This window comes from Lacerta agilis, chromosome 15 (assembly GCF_009819535.1).
Source record: "Lacerta agilis isolate rLacAgi1 chromosome 15, rLacAgi1.pri, whole genome shotgun sequence".
Lineage (NCBI taxonomy): Eukaryota > Metazoa > Chordata > Lepidosauria > Squamata > Lacertidae > Lacerta > Lacerta agilis.
Genome location: NC_046326.1, coordinates 36,587,540 through 36,612,007, shown reverse-complemented (window position 1 = coordinate 36,612,007; position 24,468 = coordinate 36,587,540). Strand labels below are relative to the sequence as shown.

Here is a 24,468-nt window from a genome sequence, read left to right as displayed (position 1 = left end):
AGCCCTGATTTCCCCAACAAACTGATCCTTAAATCAATCTATCAGCCTAGACAGACAGAATATTGTAAAACTAATAGAATGGAAGAAAAATTGAAATGGAAGTGAGGCCATTCTGTGAAGTAAAATGACAGAATCCCTGAAATCTCCATTATAATTATAAACATATTTCCATCTTTGCTGTTCCCCCGCATCTGCTATGCCTTCCTCTAAGTGTATACATAGATATTATTAAGATCACCCCACTTTATTTGGTGAGAAGTTGGAAGGCTGCAGTGCTCACCTGAGTTTGGTTTCCTTTGGAAGCATATTGGCATTCTGTAATGCTTGTGTCTATTTACAAATATACTGGCTGGTCATAAGCCAGGAGCAGCCAATGTAGTACCCTGCAGGTGTTAGTAGACTACAGCTCCCATCAGCCCCAGCCTGTATTGCCAGTGGCAGGGATGATGGGAGCGGCTCTCCAACCACATCTGGAGGACACCATATGGGCTGTGTTCAAGGGCACAGGGAACACTCCCAACAGGCAGCCAAAGTCCACCACTCCCATGTTGGGTCACTCCAAACTCTGCTGGCTATGTTTCCATCTCTCCTTCAAACTTCAGTTTGCTCCCTTTGTTCTTCTCACAGACACTTGCCCGGTGGTAGAGCATCCATTTTCCATGCAGAAGGTCCTCTCTGGTCAGTGGTGACGGCACTGAGCTAGATGAACCAGTCTTTTGACGTGGTATAAGGAAGCTTCCTGTGCTCCGGTGCTACTGCAATCAAAATACCAGCATCAAACTGTGAGTATCAGAATGCCAGATTTCCTAATTTAATCTAGATTTACCCTTTCCTCAAAAAACAACAACCCAGTAAGTAAAAAAACAAAACAAAAGTATGTTGTCAGCAACTGAACTGCAATATCTGAATGACTCATTTGCAATATTAATCCCCTATCTAGAAACTCCTTAAAACTGTTAACTATAGACACACTTACTTGGGTGTAAATCCTATTAGCTGGGTTACTTTGGGCTCCCAGTCTCTTTCTCTCTCCCCCCCCCCTTTCCCTGGGGAGATCACTTCGGTTCTGTTGACGCAGCGGTTTGGCTTCACCCCCGGAGGTGCACTCCATTGTCTCTCAATACAGATGGATGCCAACAACATATTTTCCTTGCAAAATTAGCCAGTCAGTATTCTGCATTATGAAGGGACCAGGTGGCGCTGTGGGTTAAACCACAGAGCCTAGGGCGTGCTGATCAGAAGGTTGGCAGTTCGAATCCCTGCCACGGGGTGAGCTCCCGTTGCTCGGTCCCAGCTCCTGCCCACCCAGCAGTTTGAAAGCATGTCAAAGTGCAAGTAGATAAATAGGGACCGCTCTGGCGGGAAGGTAAACGGCGTTTCCGTGCGCTGATCTGGTTCGCCAGAAGCGGCTTTGTCATGCTGACCACATGACCCGGAAGCTGTCTGCGGACAAACGCCGGCTCTCTCGGCCTATAGAGAGAGATGAGTGCCGCAACCCCAGAGTCGGACACGACTGGACCTAATGGTCAGGGATCCCTTTACCTTTTTATTCTGCATTATATCCAATGGGAGTCATATTTAGGGATGCAAGTAGGCATCCTTTTCCGTTCTGCCCTATATTTGCTTCATGCAGCACTGTTTCCATTCCACCGCAATTCGTCTTGTGCCAAAAACTACATTATTTGTCTCACTGTCTGCTGTTGCGATATTACATCACTTCTGTAATTAGTTATGTTGTCATTAATTTATGCCATCTCATTTGTAATGCAGATAGGGAATGGATGGACATAAACTTGTAGCATTTGCGGACTGAAAGTAACAGCAACAGTGAATACTAATCGTATTCACTGGGTTGATTTCTGTTCTGGACATCGGACGAATAAGCGAACATGGGCAATTTCTGCTAAGGTTTCTGTTATCATTGGAATTCTCCAACATCCCTAGTAATGCCTGGAGTAGATCCATTGAAAATAATAGACATGACTATCTTCAGTCCATTTATTTCCATGAAACTAATTTGAGTAGAAATGAGTTTGTAAGAACCCTCTGTTTCCATTCCATGATGGTCAGTCACAAGCCTCAACACTTGCAGGTAGGGCATGAAGATATTGGCCATCCATTGTTTTTTCTCCCCAACATCTGGAACTCAGAGCTATACTGCTTCTACACATGGGGGTTTCATTTGGCTGTCATAGCTAGTGGATGGTTAATAAACCTACCCTTCATGGATATTTCTGAATAAATCTCTAGCACCTAGCACTGCACAATGTGGCAGTAAATTCCACAAGTTACCAGTAAGTTGTGTGTTGTGTGAAGTACTTCCTTGTCTGTCCTGAACTTAATAGTTAATGCAATATAAATCAAGAAATTTTTGGAGCCTTTGCTGCACGGCTGTATAAAAGCTGGGGCGGCGGCAGGAATCTTTGCCCCCCAGCAAGTTGAGAATCCAAGTAACTTATTGGAAATTGGATGCTATTAAGCACCGCCTTGTGTGTTTTTTTCCTGCTTGCTTCCATCACGTTGGAAGCAATCACGACTCCAGCCTGTCGGAAGATTGCCTTGTCCATTCCAATGATCTTTAACTGCCCGTTTTCACGGCAAAAATCACAAACGCTTTTCTCATTGTCCGGTTGCCTTGCCGGTCGCTTCCCATTTCTTTGCATTCCAATCCCAGGACTCTGGGCCAGTCACATCCCATCAGGCCTTTTCTACATCTTGCCCCATTCTTTGTTCCTTTTGGTTGCCAGCAGTTCTCCTGATGGCTTCAGCTTCTGTGAACATTGCCACCATGATAAGCTAGGAGGTTATCATGTGTGTGTGTGTGCTGATATTCTTGGGCTTGCTGCTGAATGTATATTGAGATTGCTGTTTGCCAAGGCTAAATGGAGCAGGCATCATCCCACCAACCTCCATCTGCTCTCAGCTAATCCCCACCTGCCTTCCTGCCTTCTTATTTACAACCAGTCCAAAGGGTAGCCACCAGCTTCTTCCTCCTTTTTCTCACTGACGCCCTTGCAGAACAAGGATGGGGACAAAAGTAGATTTAGTTGGCTCTGTCTGTCATTGGCTCCGGCTTCACCTACTGTTAGGCTTCCTGACTGCTTCCTCATCAGTCGCAATGAGTACCAGCCACCACTGGGAGCCTTTTTGTGGGTCAATGTTCCTTCCCAAGATCAGGCCATAAAGAATGCAGACAGGTGAGCAGGTGTCTGAGTAGAGTTAATGTAATGATAAGTAGGAACCAAAGGGTACTGTGAGTGGGTCCACAGAGGGAAGCAGTTCCGGGGAACACAGGTGGAGAACGGAAACCTACAAACAGTAGTTTTTTAAAGGTGCTGAGAATAGTTAGAAGACCTCTCATAGAGCTATTCCCATAACAAACTACAGTTCCCAAGATTATTTGGGGGAAGCCATGGCTGTTTGTGGTATAAAAGTGCTCTAAAAGTATGATGGTGATGTGGCCAAAGTTTGCAATTACATACCACTGCAGTTTCTATTTGCACATCTGGATTGAAATTACGGTAAACCACTTTCCTACAATGTAAAGTGATATTATTGCTGCTATTCGTAGTAGTAAATTTGCATGCTCCTTTTCTAAACGAATGGGTTGTTTCCAGATGACCTGTTTCCGTGAGCATTCATCCTGAATTTTTTTACTGGGTGTTTACACATCTTCCCATTCAACATTCATTCACCCTGCGCTTTTCAGTTCTTTTCACCATCACTTTCCTAACTGAAAAAATCTTGTTTAATTTTGTTGTTGTTGTTGCATTCAAGTGACAGTGTTTTGATCCTCTGTAATTACACAAATTGAACTTTCCATTAGATAACTATATGCTTGAGCCCCTCCCTCAAAATAGTGGCAGTCTGGAGGCACCCCCTAGCCTGAGGCTTCCAATGCCTTCACCTTCCCATGTGGATTAGAAAGTGAGGAATGGTATGGGCCTGTTGGCTTCTTTTAGGTCTTTGGGAAGAATTAGTTGCTTCATAGGTGTCAACCTTCCCTTTTTTGCGGGAAATTCCCCTATCAGTACTATAGTCTATAGTATAGTACTGATAGGGGAATTTCCCGCAAAAAAGGAGAAGGTTGACAGCTGTGCTGTATATGTGCCCAGTGAAACACCCCATTTACCATACCCGTCATTCTATTTGGTAAGCTTGGAATTCGACCCTTTCCACTGTAGGCTTCCCGGTCTCTTTGCAGGCCTTACAAAAGCAATCTAGTTTGTCTTTCTCCCCGCTCCCCCCGCACCTTCCTACCAAGCCCCACTGTGCATACAGCTGCTAAATAAAAAAAAAAGCGTGTAATAGAGATAGTTGGATTGTCAGGTTTCATAAAGTAGCCTAGGAATCTACAAGCCAGCCTTTCTTCGCCAGCCTCGCTCCTTCCCCCGTAACTGAGCTAACAAGATATCTCAAGGATATTCCGGTTAAGTGGTTGCAACATGAGCAATCGGCAACAAGGATGTTGGGTCGGGCAAGGGGGGGGCGGGTACTGTGCTGTGCTTTTCTGAATGGAGAGAAGAGGAAGAGCGAGATTTGTGCCATGTGGCATCAGGTGAGGCTTTGCAGCAACAGTGGAATAGGCGGGTGAAGCACCAAGGTGGAAATGAAAGGGTCCTTGGCATCACTCGAATCTGGAACACTTGTTCCATATTTTCTTTACATTAAGTGCCTGTTAGGGGAGAGGGGTTGGCTAGGTCCCCTTAGGGATATTTCAACCACATTCCTGGATTGTCAGCTTTCATTTAAGGTTCCTTCAGGGACGTGGGTGGTGCTCTTGTCAAAACCACTGAGCCTATTGGGCTTGCCGATCGGAAGGTTGGCGGTTCGAATCCATGAGATGAGGTGAGCTCCTGTTGTAAACAAAATCTGCCCTTATTCCCTTATGGGGTACTCAAGAGCCCTTATAGAGTCCTTTGTAGGTTCTCCATCTGTAGGAGAAAATAACAGAGGCCAACCAGAGAATATTGAGAAGCAAAGCAGCTAGTAAGCCTGATCTTTATTAAAGCTGTTGCAACAGGGTGCTCCCCTCACAGACAGGAGAGAGGAGGAGGACCTTGAACAATGGCGCACAAGGTCTTATATAGCCATTTTGAAATTCCCTGCCCTGGAGCTCAAGACCACCCCTCCATACATCATACATACATCACAGTTTGAAAGCATACCAGTGCAAGTAGATAAATAGGTACCGCTGCGGCAGGAAGGTAAACGGCATTTCCGTGCACTCTGGCACTCATCATGGTGTCCCATTGAGCCAGAAGTCATGCTGGTCACATGACCCAGAAAACTGTCTGTGGACAAACACCAACTCCCTCTGCCTGAAGTGAAATGAGTGCTGCGCCCCATAGTTAACTTTGACTGGACTTAGCCACCCAGGGGTCTTTTACCTTACCTTTTACCTTCACACAACTAGTTTGTTGAACAGTCATCCTGGTTTGCTTACACAAAGCTTAAATAATGGTTAGATTGGGAACAGGAACATTCCACACTGCAACATTCTGTTGCCGCCATGTGTGTCCCCCTATATAAGATAGGCCTGCTAAGACAGAGCACAGCAGCTGTTCGTCTTAATGTCACCTAGAAACTTCTTATTGCTGCTGCTGTTTTAAAAAGGCTATTAACCACCTTGAGCATTTTTTTTTTTTAAAAAAAAGGAAAGATGGGGCATAACATATTTTGAATAAAGAATCCAACAATAACTTCATGGTAGAGGAAAAATTGTGGGAACTACCTGGTCCACGGTGTGTTATATTGTAGCTATGTTGCCAAATAACTCTCTGACAGCCTTCCTGATTTTCCTTACTGATTTTCCTTACTTAAAGCATAGTGGATAAGTTTACCACAGACTTTTTGCACCCATTACTGGCTTTCTTTTACCTCAGTTGACGCATCAACTGAGATGAATATCCCTTTACACTCTTTTTGCTCCATTGGAGGGGGATAGAACAGAAAAGAAAAGAAATAAGAAAAAAAAAAAGACGGGAAACATCGATATTCTCCATCTCCTAAAACCCAGCAACTTGCCTTTTGACACTCCATCTTCACAAAGCCTCTGCTCTCTGAAGATTAATTGATGTTGTGCTCCACTCAGCCTGTTTCCAAATCCCTTTTGAGCCACCTTTTAAAAAAGACACCTGCCTTTAAGAATGAATAAATAAATAAATAAATAAAGTCACCAAGCCTCTCCCCCCCCCACCCCGCACTTTTAAAAAAGGAACCTGGATTCTCAAATGATTGTCCGGCTTGACAAATTGGATTCTGAAAGCCGATTCTTGAAAGAAAGGGCCGCAGGTTTGACAAGACAAGAAACAGCTCATCCTCTGAGGCGGGAGGATAAATAAATAAATAAAGGAAAGAAAAGAAACCCCATTCTTCCACTCTCGTGCGACTCAGTGGGCAACCCCCCTCCCTTGTTGCTGATAAGATTATCTCCTCTATGATAGGCGGCAGAGCTGTACAATGGAGACCTAAAGCAAGCTGTACTTTTGATAGCCCCCTGATTAATAGAACTGTCCAATGAGGACCTTGGCATCTGGGAAGAATGATTAATGACATTTTGTGTGACCTTAGACCCTCCCCTCTTCCCCAGGAAACATGGGGAAGAGAAGGGCGATAGTAGCTGGTGAATTCTCTCAGGCTGACAACTTCAGATTTGCGCCCGACACCCTTTTGTGTATCGGAAATGGCACTCTGGCAGGAGGCAGTCCCTTTCTCACTAAAATCAATAGCTACTTTGCCAGTCCCTTTTCGGAGACATGGATTTGACTGCGCCTGTTCCAAAAAGGTGCCCTTTTTTTCAATAAGGAGATGGAATCCGCCACGGCCACCACAGCCCTGTTTTTGACATGCATCTACTCCAGGCTCCCAAATTCACTTGCCATTATCTGGAATGGGACTGCCCCACAATGACCATGATGTTAAGGACAAGTCAGAGCCAGTCTGAAAATGCCCTAAACTGCATTTAGGCCAAACAAAACCTATTACTATGTGGAGTCAAGTTCAGTGGCGGAGCAAGCCGCTGTGGCACCTGGGCGCCAAACTGAAGGCACCCCCAGGGGCAGCGGCGTGCGTCATGAAGCACGATGCAGGGGCGCTACGAAAGGAAAGCAGCCGCTTGTTTGCTCTGCAGGCGGCTGCTTTCCTCCCCCCCCCCCCTTTTGGCACTCTGCTGCAGAGCCGCGGTGCGGAGGCAAGGGGTGGGCCAGCAAGGAGGGGCGTCACGATGCCAGCGACAAGGGTGACGCCTCACTGGCCCGCCCCTCGCCTCTGCGCTGCGGCTCTGCAGCCAAGCGCCGAAAAAAGCCCTTTACAAAAGGGGCAGGAAGGAAACCAGCCCCCAACCCCCTGCCCACGCTACGCCACTGGTCAAGCTCTGGAAACCACAGCTGTGCAGTTTTGCAGTAAAAGCAACCCAGCCAGATGGGCGGGGTATGTATGTATGTATGTATGTATGTATGTATGTATGTATGTATAAATAAATAAATAATAAAGCTAGTTGTGGAAAGTACAGGGTGGTTTGGTGCCCATGCTGCCACAGAATTCCCTGAGTGGTTGAGAGCTTTGATTTGATTTAATATTTCTATGCTGTTTTTCCAGTAACAAGGTTCATTTTTTTAAAATTTAAAACAGTTATATACCACTTTAATATTTGAAAACATCCTATCCTAGATGATCTAGCTTGCACCAGCTGATGAACATCAGACAGATATAAATAATACTTAAGTCCCTCTACCATTTTTCCTATCTTTCCCATGTTTCCCCATCAGTTTTGGACTGTTTTTTTTGAGTCCTCATGAAAATTCAGCATATGAATGTGAATTTTCCCCAATATTGCATTTTTATGTACGCATTATTTGTAAATATACACATATTTGTAAAGCAATCTTTCCTAATATAATGCATTTTTGTTTGCGTTTTTCAGTAATTTATGCACACTTTATTTGTTTAATTTATTACACGTCTATCCTGCCCTTGCTCCCAAAGGAGCTCAGAGCAGCAAGTGATAAGACAATAACATATTTTTAAACAACAACAAGTTGAAATGGGTAGGTTTCTGAATTGCTGAATTCCCACATATCTCTCATATTCACATGCACATGTGCACACGCACATGCACACACACAGAGTTTCTAAGGAAATAATTTCCGTTGTTGTTTTTAACCATAGTTTGATCCAGCTTAGCTGTGTAAAGCAGGATTTTTTTTAAAAAAAATCTTGCTCAGTGAAGGGAGTTTTCCATGGTGCTTGCAGCTGCAGAACTATTAGCCCATTTAATACCAAAAATACCATTCCCTGATACTGGTTTTTGCTGCCCCTCCACCCCACCCCCAATTCTACAAAGGGCCACTGAGGGGGGAAACTGCTGACATAGGTCCTCTAATGCAGAAGGTGCTTGTGAACTCCCTGCTGTGACTTTCCTCTCTCCCTTTTATCTTTTTGAATTGCAAATAGAGCTTCAGGTCTGGGGATGAGTCATTTTCTGGCTTGTTAGGCAATGCATAGACGGCAAGGCAGAAGGAGCTACAAGCAGTTTCACTGCTCTTGCTGATCTCCAGGAGTTTACCTGGCTTTTTACTGTAGCTGGCTTTGTGCAAAACCTTCATCTCTGCAGAGATGGAGCAGTCTCCTATGCTAGGCTGTGTGACAAGTGACTTGCACTCCTACCTAGGGACAATGAGATGGCAGCCTTCAGTGATGCTCCTCGGTGCTGAAATGGTAAATTCTGAAGTGTAGGAAGAGCTCTGCACCCATAGCTGTGTCCCCAAGGAGTGCTTAAAAATGTGGGCACATTTGCGATTTCAGCCTTCTGCGGTTGAAGGCTAGCTTGTTGAAATCCCACGAATTAAATGTGGAGACAAACATCTTCACCACCACCCCTTGTTCCAGGGGACGGCAGCAGCATTTTGTGGTTCATCTCAGGTGCCAAAATGCTGTATTAAATGCATTTTACAATGTTGTGACATGCCTTAAGACATCATAGAATCATAGAGTTGGAAGGCACTACAAGGGTCTAGTCCAACCCTCCTGTAATGCAGGAATCCTTTGCCCAATTTAGGCCTTGAACCCACAACCCTGAGATTAAGAGTGTCATGTTCTACCAACTGAGCTATCCTGGTGGTAATAACAATATGATTTTTTTTTAAAACACACACAAACATTGTGTGGGTAGGAGAGCATTTCATTGAATTCACCGAGCATGTTTACCAGACACCCTGAGAATCTGAGGATGAACAGAGCCTAAGGTCCATGTAGTTGCAGATTCGCCCCGCCTAATTTTTGTCCTTACAGATTTATGTGGTATCACGAGTCACTTGCTTGAGTACACGACATCCCTCTCACAGATTACTGCTGTCAGCAGATGAACACGGTCACTCAGAAAAATCTATTTCTAGCCCTCTAATGCCATCCCCAGATGCTACTTGTGGTCACTGGTACTGTGTGAAAACGAAACAAAAAACGTCGAGATTTTTTGCTGTAAAGGGTTTGCTTTGAATTTGCTTTGGCAAAAGTGCTCAGGGATCTATTAATTAGGAGAGTTGCAGATTAAAAATGGAACAAAACCATAGCATGTTACAAGCAGATGCTTAGCGTTCCTGGTTGCGGGGGACGGGGGGGGGGCGTGCGGGAGGTCAGCAAATACAATCTGAGGAGCTGGCAGTTTGCTATCATAGTGAAAACTCCGGCAATCCTAGTCCCTGTGATATTGACAAGGAGAGATGCTTATTTCTCTGAAGGTCGCCTGGCAGCTTCCAAACAGCTGTTCAGCATTGCACGACCTTAGGAATGTTCTGAAATAAGAGGTTTCACTCCTGATTTGCACATAACCGGAAGCTTCTTCAACTTGATGTCTGGTAATGAAGCCTTTGTTGGATCTGCTGTGCTGTATGGAAGTACATCGAGTTGACCATATGGCTGGGGAATATTGGAAGCTACAATCGTGACGTGGTGCTAATTAACTGGTATCTTTATCTGCCCTGTCTGCGTTATTTTTAACCGTGAAAGGCCTTTAATTATTATTTTTTTACAAAAAAATTAAGCCCTTATTAAATTGCCAGTGCAAACAGAAAAGCAACAACAAATCTAACCCCAATGACAACACAGCCGAAGATCACATACACTCCCGTCTGCTCTTTTCTAAGTCGTATGTAGAGCAAGCAAGCAAGCCCAGCAGCCAGGATTGCTTGGCATAGCTTATTCTTCTGATTTTCAGCATTGTTTTTTTCAGTGGTAATCTGGATTTTTTTCACAGGAAAAGGAACAATCACACCTTGAAAGTCTATAAGAAGCAGATATATGAAGTTTCAAAGTAGTGTTCTAGTCTCAGAGTAGCATTTGGGGGCACATCTACACCACCCATTTAAAGTACACAGCAGCTGCAGATGTTAACCTTAGTTAAATGAATCCTTACTTGGAGCACACCTTTTGGTTGAAATGTATTCAGGCGGAGACTTGGTATAAAACAGGCTTCCTCAAACTTGGCCCTCCAGATGTTTTTGGCTTATAACTCCCATGATCCCTAGCTAGCAGGACCAGTCAGGGATGATGGGAATTATAGTCTCAAAACATCTGGAGGGCCGAGTTTGAGGAAGCCTGGTATAAAATAACAAACTTCCAAGAAATGCCAAGACTGTTTGTTGTGCCACCCCTATCACCTGCCTTTGGCTGTTATTTGTGTTTTCTAGGTTTTGATGCTCCGGACTGGTGTCCTGAAACTAGCCTTAATGGTACTGCTGTGTGTGTTTGTGAGTGTAGTGGTTATCGCCTCAGACTATGTATTTGGAGACAGTGTTCTCAAAGCAACTAGCATGAGTTTGGCCAAACTGCGGGAGGCAGTGAAGGATAGGCGTGCCTGGCATGCTCTGGTCCATGGGGTCACAAAGAGTCGGACATGACTGAACGACTGAACAACAACAACAGGCTGGAATCCTTTATGGCCAAGAAGTTCACTGGGTGGCCTTGAGCCTATCACTATCTCTCGTCCTAATCTACTTCACAGGATAGCTGTTAGGATAGATAAAACACACACACACACACACACACAGAGAGAGAGAGAGAGAGAGAGAGAGAGAGAGAGAGAGAGAGAGAGAGAGAGAGAGAGAACAAACCATATGCATCACCCTGAAATCCTAGGAGGAAAGGTGGGATTAAAATGCAATGCCTATAATCACAGCCCGCCAAACTTCATGCAGAATACTCCTGATATTGAGAGCTGCATTCTGAGATTGCAATTCACGAGCAAATTTAGCAGATGCAACTTGAGCTGTGAAACCAGGGCTCTGCCAAATAGCCCTGAAACGTGAACATTTTGTGTGTGTGTGTGTGTTTTTGTATCAGAGACCACATAATTCACTCTTGACAACCTGATAGGAGGGCCATTGGCTTCCGCTGAGCTGCAAGGTAGTTCGACATGATGTTACTTGGTGTAATGGTATAGGCGCTCCGGGCTATGGAAAGGCTTACACAGACCCCCCCTCCTCAAAAAAAGGATTCTGCTTTGACTTTTATCTGCTGTTGTTTTCTAGTCAAGACAGCTGGCTTCCAGAATTGCCTGACAGAGGAGAGGGTGGTTAATCAGAGCAGAATGTTTTGGTACAAGTCTTCTCCTCTCCCTTCTTCCTCTTTCCCTCCACCCGCCCCCTACTAAGGTACCCTGGAGAGCTCCATTTAGTCTGGTCTGAAGTTTAGGCTCCAAATGATGGGAAGCAGCATCCCAGCAAAAGGGTTCCCACTGTGAAATCCAGCTCGGTCTCTAGTACTGAAAACACATTGTGCTTGGCGGTGGACATTTCGGCACGGACATTTGTGCACTCCTGCACAGCGGCAACACAGGTTTGTTGCATGTACTGTAATGCTCCTTTGCCATAACAGCACTGCGCTGTGTCTTTCTACCAGGGGCCAGCCACCCAGCTCCTTACCAGTGCTGGTGTATAGAAGTTGCACTGGCTTCTTTTTGCCAGCATATCCAAGATTAAAATTAGCACACAGAGCACTATGCCTGCTTTCTTCTAAGGCTTGCTGCTTTCTTTGTTTCCCTTATACTTTATTTCTCTCCAAATAACATTAGTTAAGAAAATAAAAAATAAAAAAAATCCTTCCAGTAGCACCTTAGAGACCAACTAAGTTTGTTCTTGGTATGAGCTTTCGTGTGCATGCACACTTCTTCAGATACACTGAAACAGAAGTCACCAGACCCTTATGACATTGGATTCTTATCTCATTATACATCTCACCCCTTGCTTTTTCCTGTAAGACCAAATGCAGTCATTAACAGTCGTCAACAGGTTTTCCACACCTATCAGCCAATCACCCATTCCCACCACCCTTCTGAGTAATACCCCTCCCCACTCCCTCACTATATATAAGGGTCTGGTGACTTCTATTTCAGTGTATCTGAAGAAGTGTGCATGCACACGAAAGCTCATACCAAGAACAAACTTAGTTGGTCTCTAAGGTGCTACTAGAAGGAATTTTTTTATTTTTTATTTTGTTTTGACTATGGCAGACCAACACGGCTACCTACCTGTAATTAGTTAAGAAGTTTTCAAATAATGATAAATAATAAGGCGCACCCATCATTTCCAAATGCGACCGTGGCCCCCACAAAGACACCTTCGCTATATTAACAGGGGTGTGTTCCTCCTGGACTGATGTACATCAATATTAAATCTGAAGAGGGGAGCACACATACTGGTTCAGTGACCCCTCCTCAGATTTCCCCCACCCTTCAAAGACTGTTTGATGATTGGCAGTGGGGAAATTACGATCAGCTATAGAAGGAAAGTGGAGTTTTGTGTGAGAGTGTGCATGCAAGAAGGTGTGTGTGTGGGGGGGAGACTGCCGGTAAGTTTTAGGGTGGGGGCATAAAGGCAAATACCAGTTTGAGAATCTAAAGGAAAACTAGGCCAAGAGGAAAATGGTTTCCAAAAAAGGACAACACAAGTGGCTTTGATATGGATATGTTCACTGCCTTGAAGAGACACGGCTCTAGAGAAACTCTTTATCAGTGTCAAATTATGACAAATGACATTGGGGGGAAAGTCACAGGGGCCGCTGAACACTGTCGCAGCAGGAACACCTTAGAAATTACACAGGTATTTTTTTCCACCGCTCTGTGCCTTGGGGGGGGATAGTTCCCTCCCCTCATTCTTCTTCTTTTACTTCTTCTCCTACCCCATTTCAGTATTAATTAATCAGAAGGAATAAAGGATTGTCTTCTGTTCTATTCATATTTTCTCCTTTATTTTAAGCCTAAGAAAATGGGGGGCTGGGAAGCAAAGAAACATGAAAACGGAGCGTTTGGGTGAAGATAACACCGCCCACCTTCTCGGCACGTGCAGAAAGACGTTATTTGCCTCTCTTGACAAGACAAATTGCAAAATTTGTGACCTGCTGTCTCGTCTGGCAGGACGGCTTGGCAAATGCAGAAATGTAAAATAAGCAGCAATTATGGGAAGACAATAAAAGTCAGGAGGCTTTTCTTTTTCCTTTCTCTTTTGGCAGCAGTTTATGAGAGGTAACCTTAGCGTGGAAGCCAAGCGGGGGGCCTCCAGACTGTCACTGTTTTTACAGGAGGGGTTCAAGCACAGACCAGAACTTTTGAGCTGTGTACACACCATGGATTTAAAGGCACATTTAAAGCACATGGCTTCTCCAAAGCATCCTGGGAGCTGTAGTTTGTTAAGGGTGCTGAAAATTGTAGCTCTCTGGTTTGTGAACTACAGTTCTCAGGATTCTTTGGGGGAAGCTATGTGCTTTAAATGTGCTTTAAATGTATGGTGTGTACACAGACAAGGTTTGCACAGATTATTATTATTATTATTATTATTATTATTATTATTATTACTACTACTATTATATTTCTTAGTATGTTTATCTCCATCCTTTTCTCTAAGGAGCACAAAGTGATATATATACACACTTCTCCTTTCTCTTTTATCCTCATGACAACCCTGTAAAGTAGCTTAGGCTGAGAAGTACCCCCAGTGGGATTCATGGCTGAGTGCGGATTTGAACCCTTGTCTCCCAGGTCCTAGTCCTGCATTCTAACCACTTCAGCGTGGAAAACATTCCCTATCTGGAAAGTTTAAAAAACACTGATCTGGACCAAGGAAAAACAACCCTTAATGCCACCTCTCCAGTCTGTTTTTTTATGTTTTCTAACAGCTCCCTCAAAGCCTTGTATATATAAATGTTGAATTATACGGTTCTTTGACTCTTTACTAGAAATTGCTCAGTATTACTTTCTTTATATAATCTTTTTCATTTCCGTCCCCCCCAATATTCTGCTGTATCTCAGAGGAATATCTATAACTGTCAAGAAGCACACACACACACACCCCCAAAATCAGGAGACAGCTGTGTCACTCACGCCTAATAAAGTTGTCCTCTCTCCAGCTATGGGGCAGTAATCTGAAATAAAAATGTTACCAAAAAATGAGGTTGGATGGATGGAAATCTTCGGCACGGGTTTTCTTAAGACACACACATACACACAGCATGTTGGAGATGAGATGGAACAGAGAGAGAAGATGGTTTATCAACTTGTTATATTTCTGATTTCACCTTCTGCCCTCGTTCCTGATGGAATTCCAGCTGGGTCAGTATAAAAGCTTTCCAGCTGAACTCGCAGTGTGTCTTTGTTTACAAGATCACACCGTTCTTACCTGGCTTACGGTAATTCATCTGGAAGAAGTACCACCCTGTTTACCGTCTTCCTAAGAAACAATTAGGATTTTCAGCCACACACTACGTCAGAGGCAGTCAGAAGATAGATTAGGTAGGATCTGCTGATCTGCAAATAGCTCTCTAGGCAATTTGCACCAAATTTTTCTGATTCCCAGTCATTTCACAGCAGCAGGTTAAGGCCATTTGTGCTCTATAGATTTAAAGTCCTCTTGTACCACTTAAATAGTTGTGAGTGGTCCCAAAGAGTCCTGGGAGCTGTAGTTTGTTAAGGGTGCTGAGAGATGCTAAGAGAGACCCCCTATTCCCCTCACAGAGCTGTAATTCCTAGAGTTTCCTGGGAAGAGGGGTTGGTTGTTAATGACTCTCAGGATTGTAGCTCTGGGAGGAGAATGGGGGTCTCCTCACAACTTGCAGCACCCTTAACTAACTACAGTTCCCAGGATTCTTTGGGGAAGGCCATGACAATTTAAAGTGGAATAGTAGTACATTACAAGTATGGTACGGATATAGCCTAAAATAGCCAGTAAAAATAGGTGAGCTTCAAGCCCTTATTTGTGTGGCCAGTGGGCCACTGGATTTCTGCTTGTGAGCTTCAGAAGAACTGGGGAAACCAATACTGATGATTTGAACCCAGATCTCTGCAGTCTAAAATTCCACCCCCTACAGAGATAAAAGCATTCCATGCCCAGCGCAGTGAGCAAACACGTATATTTTTTACCTCTTGGCATTTCGGCCAGGCGTGAGCCCCATTCTCACTTTCCCCTTAGCGTGTAGAAGGATCAATCAAAACAGAATTACAAGGACAGAACAGGAAAATATTTGCTCAGCCTAATGGATACGGTGATCCATGGGGAGGGGACATTTCTGTTTTATAGGGCTGATGCCATCAGGATGCTATATTTAGGACCTTACACTTTAACAGAAAGAAACACAACAACCCCTGCCCAAGAGCGAAACTTTCCTCAGAAATATTTAGTCACGCTTTTGGTTTCAAAATACTTCATTTACCCAAATGTAATGTGATCCTTTTTTGGCCAAATTACGTCACGGAAATTAGGGTGCGCATTAGATTTGATGGCACATTTGCATTCGGCAGCAAATACCCCTTTTTTTGGTTTTAAGGTTTTGAAAATGGAGGTGTGCATTAGATTCGTGTAAATGTGGCACTGTGTGCAGAGGGCTTCTAAACCTATTTTAGTTGTTGTTTATTTATTTAAACCTCCATCCACTCTCCTCTTTATCCAGAAAGGCTCCAGAGTGAACTTTACATAATATCTGTAACAAATCTGACAGTCCCTGCAAGGCTAGGAGGAGTGGCGGTGCTTCAGGCTCCTGACCTTAACTTCCCCATAGCTGGATGACAGTCTCTTTCCCAGAAGCCTTTGTGGGGGCTTTATCCCCCCCCCCCATTGCCAACATGTCCTTAAAGTAGCTACCCAGATCCATCGAGTTGTAGAGAAGTTTTGGATGCTGCTCTGTGGGGGGGCGGGGGGAGTTATCACATTGTTCACTTTTTGAAAATGCCAAGGACTGACTCTCACAGAGAATGGAGCTGTGGGGATTAAAGCCTTTTCAGGCAGAAGCAAAAACTCAGCATTATGATCATTTCTCCCACCAACAAGGCAGAAGAATTGCTTAGCCCAATCCACAGGGGTATTAGGAGGACTAATGGGATGAAACTAAAGAAGCAGCATTTCGGCTTATAGCCTTGTGAAATTCGTGGCGGGGAGAAGAATTAGGCTGCCAAATAGCCTCCTCTGGAGAACAAGACTTTATCTCTCCTGGGACCTTTAAAATTAAGGAGGACACAGTAGTCACAAATATTCTGAGGAGAACCTTTAGCTAAGTTATACAGGGCTGGGTGCGTGTGGAGGACTTAATATGTGGGTGGGCAAAACTTCTAGGCATTTCCCATTTTGGGCTTGGCCGCCGGGATGTCTTTTAAGAAGGGAAGAATGATCGTGCTGTCAAATTATTGAAATTATTTTAGCCGATTAAACTGTCAGGCTTTTAACTTGACTAAAGCAATTAAATAATTTTGCATGCTAGGCTCCTCAATACAGGTGCTTTTTTGCCCAAGGTTTCTCTGGCAAGGTGACTGCTTTCCTTGATACATGAAAAGATTTCCCCCAAAAAAACTCTTACAGCAAGGCGCCACCTAAATAAGAGATATGGAATATTGGGTGCTCTTTTTTTCTGTTGGCTTGGTTACCCCCGCTCCAGTTTAATATAGAAGTACTTTCAAAAACATTAATAGTCCTGGAATCAGTTTTGAGGAAGGGGAATATATAAATGTTTGTAAATAAATACATGGTAGCTAGTAGCCATCAGCTGCCAAAAGCGACTGTCTGACTAGGGATGACCAATATAGCATTGTTCAGATGTTTCTGGACTACATATCTCATCCTCCCTGATCATTAGCCATTGCTGGCTGGGGCTGATGGGAGTCGTAGTCCAAAATATTTTAAGAGCAGCATGTTGTCTACTACTGAACTAGAGAAGAAAGTTCCCTCTTTACAGCACAACAGCAAGCCTATTGCAATGCTCTCATTCTTGCTGATCAGGAGTAGAAACTGAAATAAAAACAATAGGCCAACAACCTGTAAGAAATAAATCTCCACAACTCACAAAATCAGAAGATTAGAAAATAGCTGCACATGATTCAATTGGGCAAGTATGGTCTGACAAAGTCCATTTTATTTAAGCAGCAGGCCTGGCATATGTCATGCAACCAACCCTGCCATTTGCTGATTTGACTCTGAGGTCACAATGTCATAGCTCGAGCCCACTTATGACCTATAATTGGCCTTAGCTAGGATGACTTCAGGAGGAGCCATGGGGATTGCAGGACCTGGGGAGCTTCATTTCCCTTGCCCTTGAACTACCTTTAAGACCTAGATGGAAACCTGGGGAAGCTTTGAGCTTGTTGGGATGGAGTCAGGGGAACAGTCCCAAGAACACCATTCAGAGTCTCCATCTGGTAAGACAGTCTTGAGTGGCCTCGCTCAGAGCACCTCAGCCTGCCTCCTCTCCACCATGACTTCTGCAGTTTGCACCCAATATGCCCTGGATTTGGGGAAATTGTGCCATGACCTGAAGAACACGCAGGAGGACATGAAGAACTTCCAGGACAAAGTCACGGGCACCTTGGTAAAGCTGGAGGGCATCTTGGGTTACTTGACGGAAGTGGTGGCCAGGCTCGAAACCAGAATCTGCAACGTGGAGCAGAGGTTGAGGGTAGAAGAGGACAAAGGCACAGCACGGAGCAAAGTCCTGTCCTTCCTGCTGCCCAGGGAGAATGATCTACGCAAAAGATGTGTGATAATGGAAAACTTTTTTTTCAAGAAGTGGACCTGGCTGGAGGAAATGGTCCAGAAATGGACCAAAGATTGGAGAAACCCAGCACAGTTGCAATTTGCAATCGGTGAGAGAGGAAACAAAAGTCTTGCCCTCGAACTTGGGTCAGAGGACCAAACGTCAACAGGGACTTACGAAGGACTGGGATGGGAATGAAACAAAATGAGGATAAGTAATCATAATAACATATAGACACTGTGCATCCTAATGCTCCATGCTTTCTAGCACACCTGAGTAATCTTGTGAACTTTGGAGGTAATAAACTAATTATTTGTTCCCCAGCTTATTTATTGTTTTAATGGTGCAAAGAGAGAGATTCTAGTTGACACAAGAAATACAGTAGGTTGTTTATTTTAAGCATTTATATACTGCTTTTGGGAAATGTATCCTCTCTTCTTGGGAGCAGGATGAGTGAAATGCTACTTAAGAAACATTAATACAGTGTAAGATTGCAACATACTAAACATTCTGAAAAGCCTGGATGAATAAAATTATTCAGCTGGTGCCAAGGAGATAACAGAGATGGCACCAGGCAAGCTTCCATGGGGAGAGACATGCAGGGGCAGAATGCCCCAGAAAGAAAGACCCTATTCCATCTCACACCTGTTAAATACAAACAGTGTTAGTCTTTACCCTGCCAATTCCCAGCCAATACAATAGCGTTAATGGGTCCTCTAATCAGGGTTCAAAATTGCTCATTAGCAACTGAGACAGAGAGTAAAGCATGGTCACACCCATGCCAAAACATTTAAAGCTCATTTCTTCTCCCAAGGGAAACTTTAGTCTAAGGAGGAGGAGGAGGAGGAGGAGGAGGAGGAGGAGGAGGAGGAGGAGGAGGAGGAAGAAGAAGAAGAAGAAGAAGAAGAGGAGGAGGAGGAGTTTGGATTTGATACCCCGCTTTTCACTACCTGAAGGAGTCTCAAAGCGGCTAACATTCTCCTTTCCCTTCCTCCCCCACAACAAACACTCTGTGAGGTGAGTGGGGCTGAGAGACTTCAGAGAAGTGTGACTAGCCCAAGGTCACCCAGCAGCTGCATGTGGAGGAGCGGAGACACGAACCCGGTTCCCCAGATTCCGAGTCTACCACTCTTAACCGCTACACCACACTGGCTGGAAATAGTAGCTCTGTGAGCTCTGTGGGCTCTTTGGTGGAAGGTATGTGCTTTAAATGTTTGTGTGGATATGAACCATGATCAGTGATAAAAGACTACAGGCTCAAGACTGTAACTGAAACATATAGATTGGTTTATTTTTTTTATTAATGTAGCAAAGCATCTATACTACTTGATTGCAATAAAATCTCTACGTTTACAAGGAATTGGTTATAATTCTTCATTATCATTATCTCCACATGGAAGCTGATGGTATTTTGAATTTGGGAGAACACAAAGTGGTATAAATCAACGTAATATATAGCAACACAGTATCTTTGGAAAACACAGTTTAAGAATGGCATTAAGAATATCATTAGAACTGCATAGAAAAAGGAATCACACTTTGTTTTTTTCCTGTTCTAGTTGACCATTTGACCTCCTCCAGCCCATCTAGTTGTGACACAGAATTCCTCAGTTTTGTAGCATCTCAGTGTTTGGGAATGAAGCTCACAGCTTCCCATCTGTGACTGCGGGCCAGGATCTTGTAGCCTTCAGCTAGATGAAAGCAGGCCAAGCAGAATAGTATAGACAGCAGGTAGAAAGAGAACAAAGGATTATTTGAACACATCTTATATTGACCAGCAAACTGGGCCAGGAGGGTGGAATTTCCCATCTTTACGTCAGTGTCATTATTTATGTAGGGGAACCCTGTACATAACTCGTCTGGGGCCCCTGCTTTTCCAGCACACCCTTTACAAACATTCCAAACGCATTTATAATTCTACTGCCATTGTGATGTTATTCTTCTCATCCCATCCCATAGCACTGCTTTCAAAAGACAAATGGCTCTCTATTTATGCTGCTGGTATAATGTTATCTTTTAATCTTATCACTGTCCAAAATGCCAAGGTCTCACATGACTATTACTGAGAGTCGGCAGAAAGTTCCAAGCAACTTACATAAAAGTGGCATGGAACTGTATTTTTTTTCTTCCATTTTGGCCCAATCATGACAGCTCTACTGTTTGTTAAAATTTTCTGCAGTTGATGGTTCTGCAGGATTAGGTGGGTCCAGATTGGCAGCACCCTGCCTTTCTGTTGATAGCACAGGGAGCTACAGGTGCGCCCTGTAGGAAGCTCTTGTTACCTGGGCAAGCTATGATTATTTATTGAATTTATATCCTGCCCTTCCTCTCAAAGGAGCTCAGGATGGCAGACAGAAGCACACTTTAAAAATGGAAAAAAGCAAAAACATTATAAAACAGTCAAAACATTATAAAAATATTTACAGTTTGTTGTTGTTGTTCAGTCGTTCAGTCGTGTCCGACTCTTCGTGACCCCATGGACCAGAGCACGCCAGGCACCCCTATCCTTCACTGCCTCTCACAGTTTGGCCAAACTCATGTTAGTCGCTTCAAGAACACTGTCCAACCATCTCATCCTCTGTCATCGCCTTCTCCTTGTGCCCTCCATCTTTCCCAACATCAGTGTCTTTTCCAGGGAGTCTTCTCTTCTCATGAGGTGGCCAAAGTACTGGAGCCTCAGCTTCAGGATCTGTCCTTCTAGTGAGCACTCAGGGCTGATTTCTTTAAGAATGGATAGGTTTGATCTTCTTGCAGTCCATGGGACTCTCAAGAGTCTCCTCCAGCACCATAATTCAAAAGCATCAATTCTTCGGCGATCAGCCTTCTTCATAGTCCAGCTCTCACTTCCGTACATTACTACTGGGAAAACCATAGCTTTAACTATATGGACCTTTGTTGGCAAGGTGATGTCTTTGCTTTTTAAGATGCTGTCTAGGTTTGTCATTGCTTTTCTCCCAAGAAGCAGGCGTCTTCTAATTTCGTGACTGCTGTCACCATCTGCAGTGATCATGTGCATCTGCAGTGATCATTTACAGTTAAAACCATCTAAAAGCAGTCAGAAACATACTTCCATCCAGTGATCTTGGGGTTGCTAGGAACAGTACCATTCAGCTGCCAAATGCCTGGGTAAAAGGGAATGTTTTCAAATTCTCCCTGAAAGCTAAGATGGAGACTGACACACCTCACTAAGGAGGGCATTCCAGAACTGAGGAACCAACACTTAAAATGCCCTGTTATGGGTCAGTGCCAGCCAGGCACCAACAAGGCCTTACCTGTCAATTGTAGTATCTGAGATGGTTGGTATTGAGGAGTGTTCTCTTTTAAGTATTTGGATCCCAAGTTCATGAGGTACTTGAGATCTTCCAGCCCTAAGCCTTATTAGGCTGCAGTCCTACATCTTTTTAGATGCAGCAAGATTGCGAACTTCTTTTCACGAGCTCTACTCCTGTTGCTTAAGGAGCAGGCTGATATGCAAGACATAAGTTGATGGGTGCCGCTTTACTTTGAGGAGTACAGCTTCTTCATTACACTGAGACTTAGTTCTAAGCATACATGCAGAACTTCAAGTTGGAAGCTTTCCCCACCATTGATACAACCATGCCATGAATAGCTTCACTTGTTTAATTTCTGCATCCCAGGCTGCGTTTAATGGTACAGGAGTACCAGTAGAAAAAAAGGGTGTGTGTGAAAGTGCCTACCGGTATATGTACTGTATGCTGCCCTGCTTTTTCTGCCCCACTAGGGACCAGCCACCACTGAATGCCTTGGAAGGACACACTGCCAGGTGTTCAGGGGCACTGTAGGAAATCTAAAATGGTGGCTGGAAGGCAACCAATGTAGGAGAGAGCCCACCTTGCTGAAATGTCCTCAGAGCTGGACCTGCCTCTTCTAGCATCTGCTTACACCTCCTCCAGAGAGAGGCCTGCCTTGCTCTTTGAGAACCACTTTGCAATTGAATCTGGGTTCTTTTCCCATCACTTTCCACACCAGCTACGCCCCCACCTCCTTACCTGATGCTGATGCTACTCTGCCTGACAGCCAGTTTGAAACAAAACAGAACCGCCGCTAAAGAGATCCAGCCGGCTAATCGTACATGGCAGATAAATAATTAATCATCCATCCCAGCTTAATACCAGAACAAACCAAACAACACACAAACAAGAGAAAAGTCAACACATTTAGGAGCGGGTGCCTGCACGCTGCAGAAGGCCCCATAGCCCTGCCTAAGATTTAAAATTTACAAAATGCTAGCTTGCTAAATAATCAGACGGCTTCGGTTGTGTCTCAGAAATGGCCACCTGCGGCTAATGCTCCAATTTTAAATGCATCCCCGAGTCAATCTTTGCAAATTCCACATTAAAAATTGATCTGCCTGAGAGGAGCCTTAATATGGTATGTTTAGCATACACACATTACATTCAGAGAGAAGCCGTCGAGCCAGGAAATTTAAGAGCACATGCGATTAGAAAGAAGAAAAAACTTAGGAAGCCGTCAACTCTAGCATGTGGGGGGGGCACTTTAATTAAAATGTATAATTTGGTATTTGAATAATTGGTATTAATAATTGCATTAATTGGATATGAATTGACATTGTTATAAGGGGACCATTATTGGAATAATATTGGAAAACTAATAATCATTTATTTTTTAAAAATAAGAAGTGTGGACAACTGGTCTAGCAAATCTCGTCTCTGCCCCCTGTTTGGCCGGCTCCAGTTGACTGTAGTAGTGACTTGGTTCACACTACAGACTCAAATGGAACCTCTGTGTGGTAGGAAGTCTGTGAGTACCTGCAGTAGGTATGAGTTCCAAGTGATGGTACAGTTCCCTGCAGGAGGATCTCCGTTCAGCCTTTTTGCCTGAAACCTAGAGTTCTGTTCAGGTATTCAGGTATTATCTTGCTAGGTAGACTTGATGGTCTGAGTTGGCTTTAAAGTAGCTTATGTTCCTGTGAAAGAGTTACCCGGTATCTGAAGAAGTGTGCATGCACACGAAAGCTCATACCAGGAACAAACTCAGTTGGTCTCTAAGGTGCTACTAGAAAGAATTTTCGATTTTGTTTTGACCCGGTAGTAAGAATTTGTAGAGGTTCCTTAGCTCACTATCTGCTATCGCGTGCCGGTTCAGTCCTTGAGATCTATGGATGAAGCGCGGTATACAAATTTAATAAATAAATATCTCCAGTAAAAGGGATCTGGTGGCTGGTGATGGGGAAAGCGCAGTGCTATAGTGGAGGGCAGGTGGGGGTGTGGGGTCTTTTTTCTTTTCTTTTCCAGAGCAGGAAGCGATGATGTTCTAGCCACAGTTCCAGGGTAATCGATGGCTTATTCTGGCTTTGGCAAGTGAATGAGGTGATAATGAAGCTTTCATCTTTGTTTGTGATAGATTAACATAGAGGAAGCCAGAGTCCTGGAAATGATAATAAAAGTGGTGACTGAATACTCTTTCCTTTTCTTTGATGGTGATCTTAGTTCATGCTAGCAGTTTTAACAGTTCCTTGCAAGATTATTTGCTCTACTACTTTAAAAGTTTGCATTTCAGGTGGTTAAAGGTCATTTTGTTTAGCTCAATGTGTTTTCCATCCGGAAGTAAGCACTATGAAGTTCAGTTGCAGTTCTACTGTGTATTGCTGCTCTTTGATGGGTTGGGTCATGTGAGGTCATGACCACTGTTAGGATGAACTCCTTCAAAATTAAATAATAATAAAAATTCCTTCCAGTAGCACCTTAGAGACCAACTAAGTTTGTTCTTGGTATGAGCTTTCATGTGCATGCACACTTCTTCAGAATCAGATACCCGAAGAAGTGTGCATGCACACAAAAGCTCCTACTGGTACCAAGAACAAACTTAGTTGGTCTCTAAGATGCTACTGGAAGGAATTTTTTTATTTTTTATTTTGTCTTGACTATGGCAGACCAACACGGCTACCTACCTGTAACTTCCTTCAAAATTGATCATTATTCTACTTCAAAGGCCTCTGCCTATCTGATACCCTTGGAAGGCTGCTGTCAGTCAGAGTAGACATTACTGAGCTAGATGGGCTTACAGTTTGGTAAGTTGTTTCTAAGCCATTTTTATAGTGCTGCTCAGTTCAAGATTTCCAGGTAATGGGTGTGCCCTATGCTTGAACTATAGCATGTTGTTAACATGTAGAATAGGTCCAGTTCAGATCTTCCTATCTTGGTCTGATAAACTGTGGTTTGTTGGGCAGGAATTGTGCCCACACTGTCCCTTTTCTCACATGCTGCTGATAATGCCAAGCCCATGGGTTTGATCCCTGTATGGGTGCATATTCCTGCATTGCAGGGGGTTGGACTCGATGATCCACCGGGTCCCTTCCAACTCTATGACTATATGAACTACAAATGTAATGGAGACAGTAGGATATTTCAGATCCTGACAAGACATCGTGGGTGTCTTGGGGCCTGCCTGCCTGCCTGCCTGTGGGCTGTGTGTCGCCTACCG

General features: G+C 44.0%; 1 protein-coding gene and 1 long non-coding RNA gene across 2 annotated transcripts in view; both read left to right on the top strand.

The window, feature by feature from the left end:
• Positions 1-697: 697 nt before the first annotated feature.
• LOC117059662 overlaps positions 698-24,468 on the top strand; it is a 77,915-nt gene continuing 54,144 nt past the window's right edge. Inside the window, exon 1 of the long non-coding RNA XR_004427937.1 lies at positions 698-782. This is a non-coding gene — a long non-coding RNA (uncharacterized LOC117059662). The remainder of the gene's footprint in view (positions 783-24,468) is intronic.
• On the top strand, positions 17,474-18,326 carry CCDC182 (coiled-coil domain containing 182). Its single transcript, XM_033171376.1, has one exon. It carries the CDS (start codon positions 17,587-17,589, stop codon positions 18,199-18,201), a length of 615 nt encoding a protein of 204 aa, XP_033027267.1. The 5' UTR covers positions 17,474-17,586; the 3' UTR covers positions 18,202-18,326.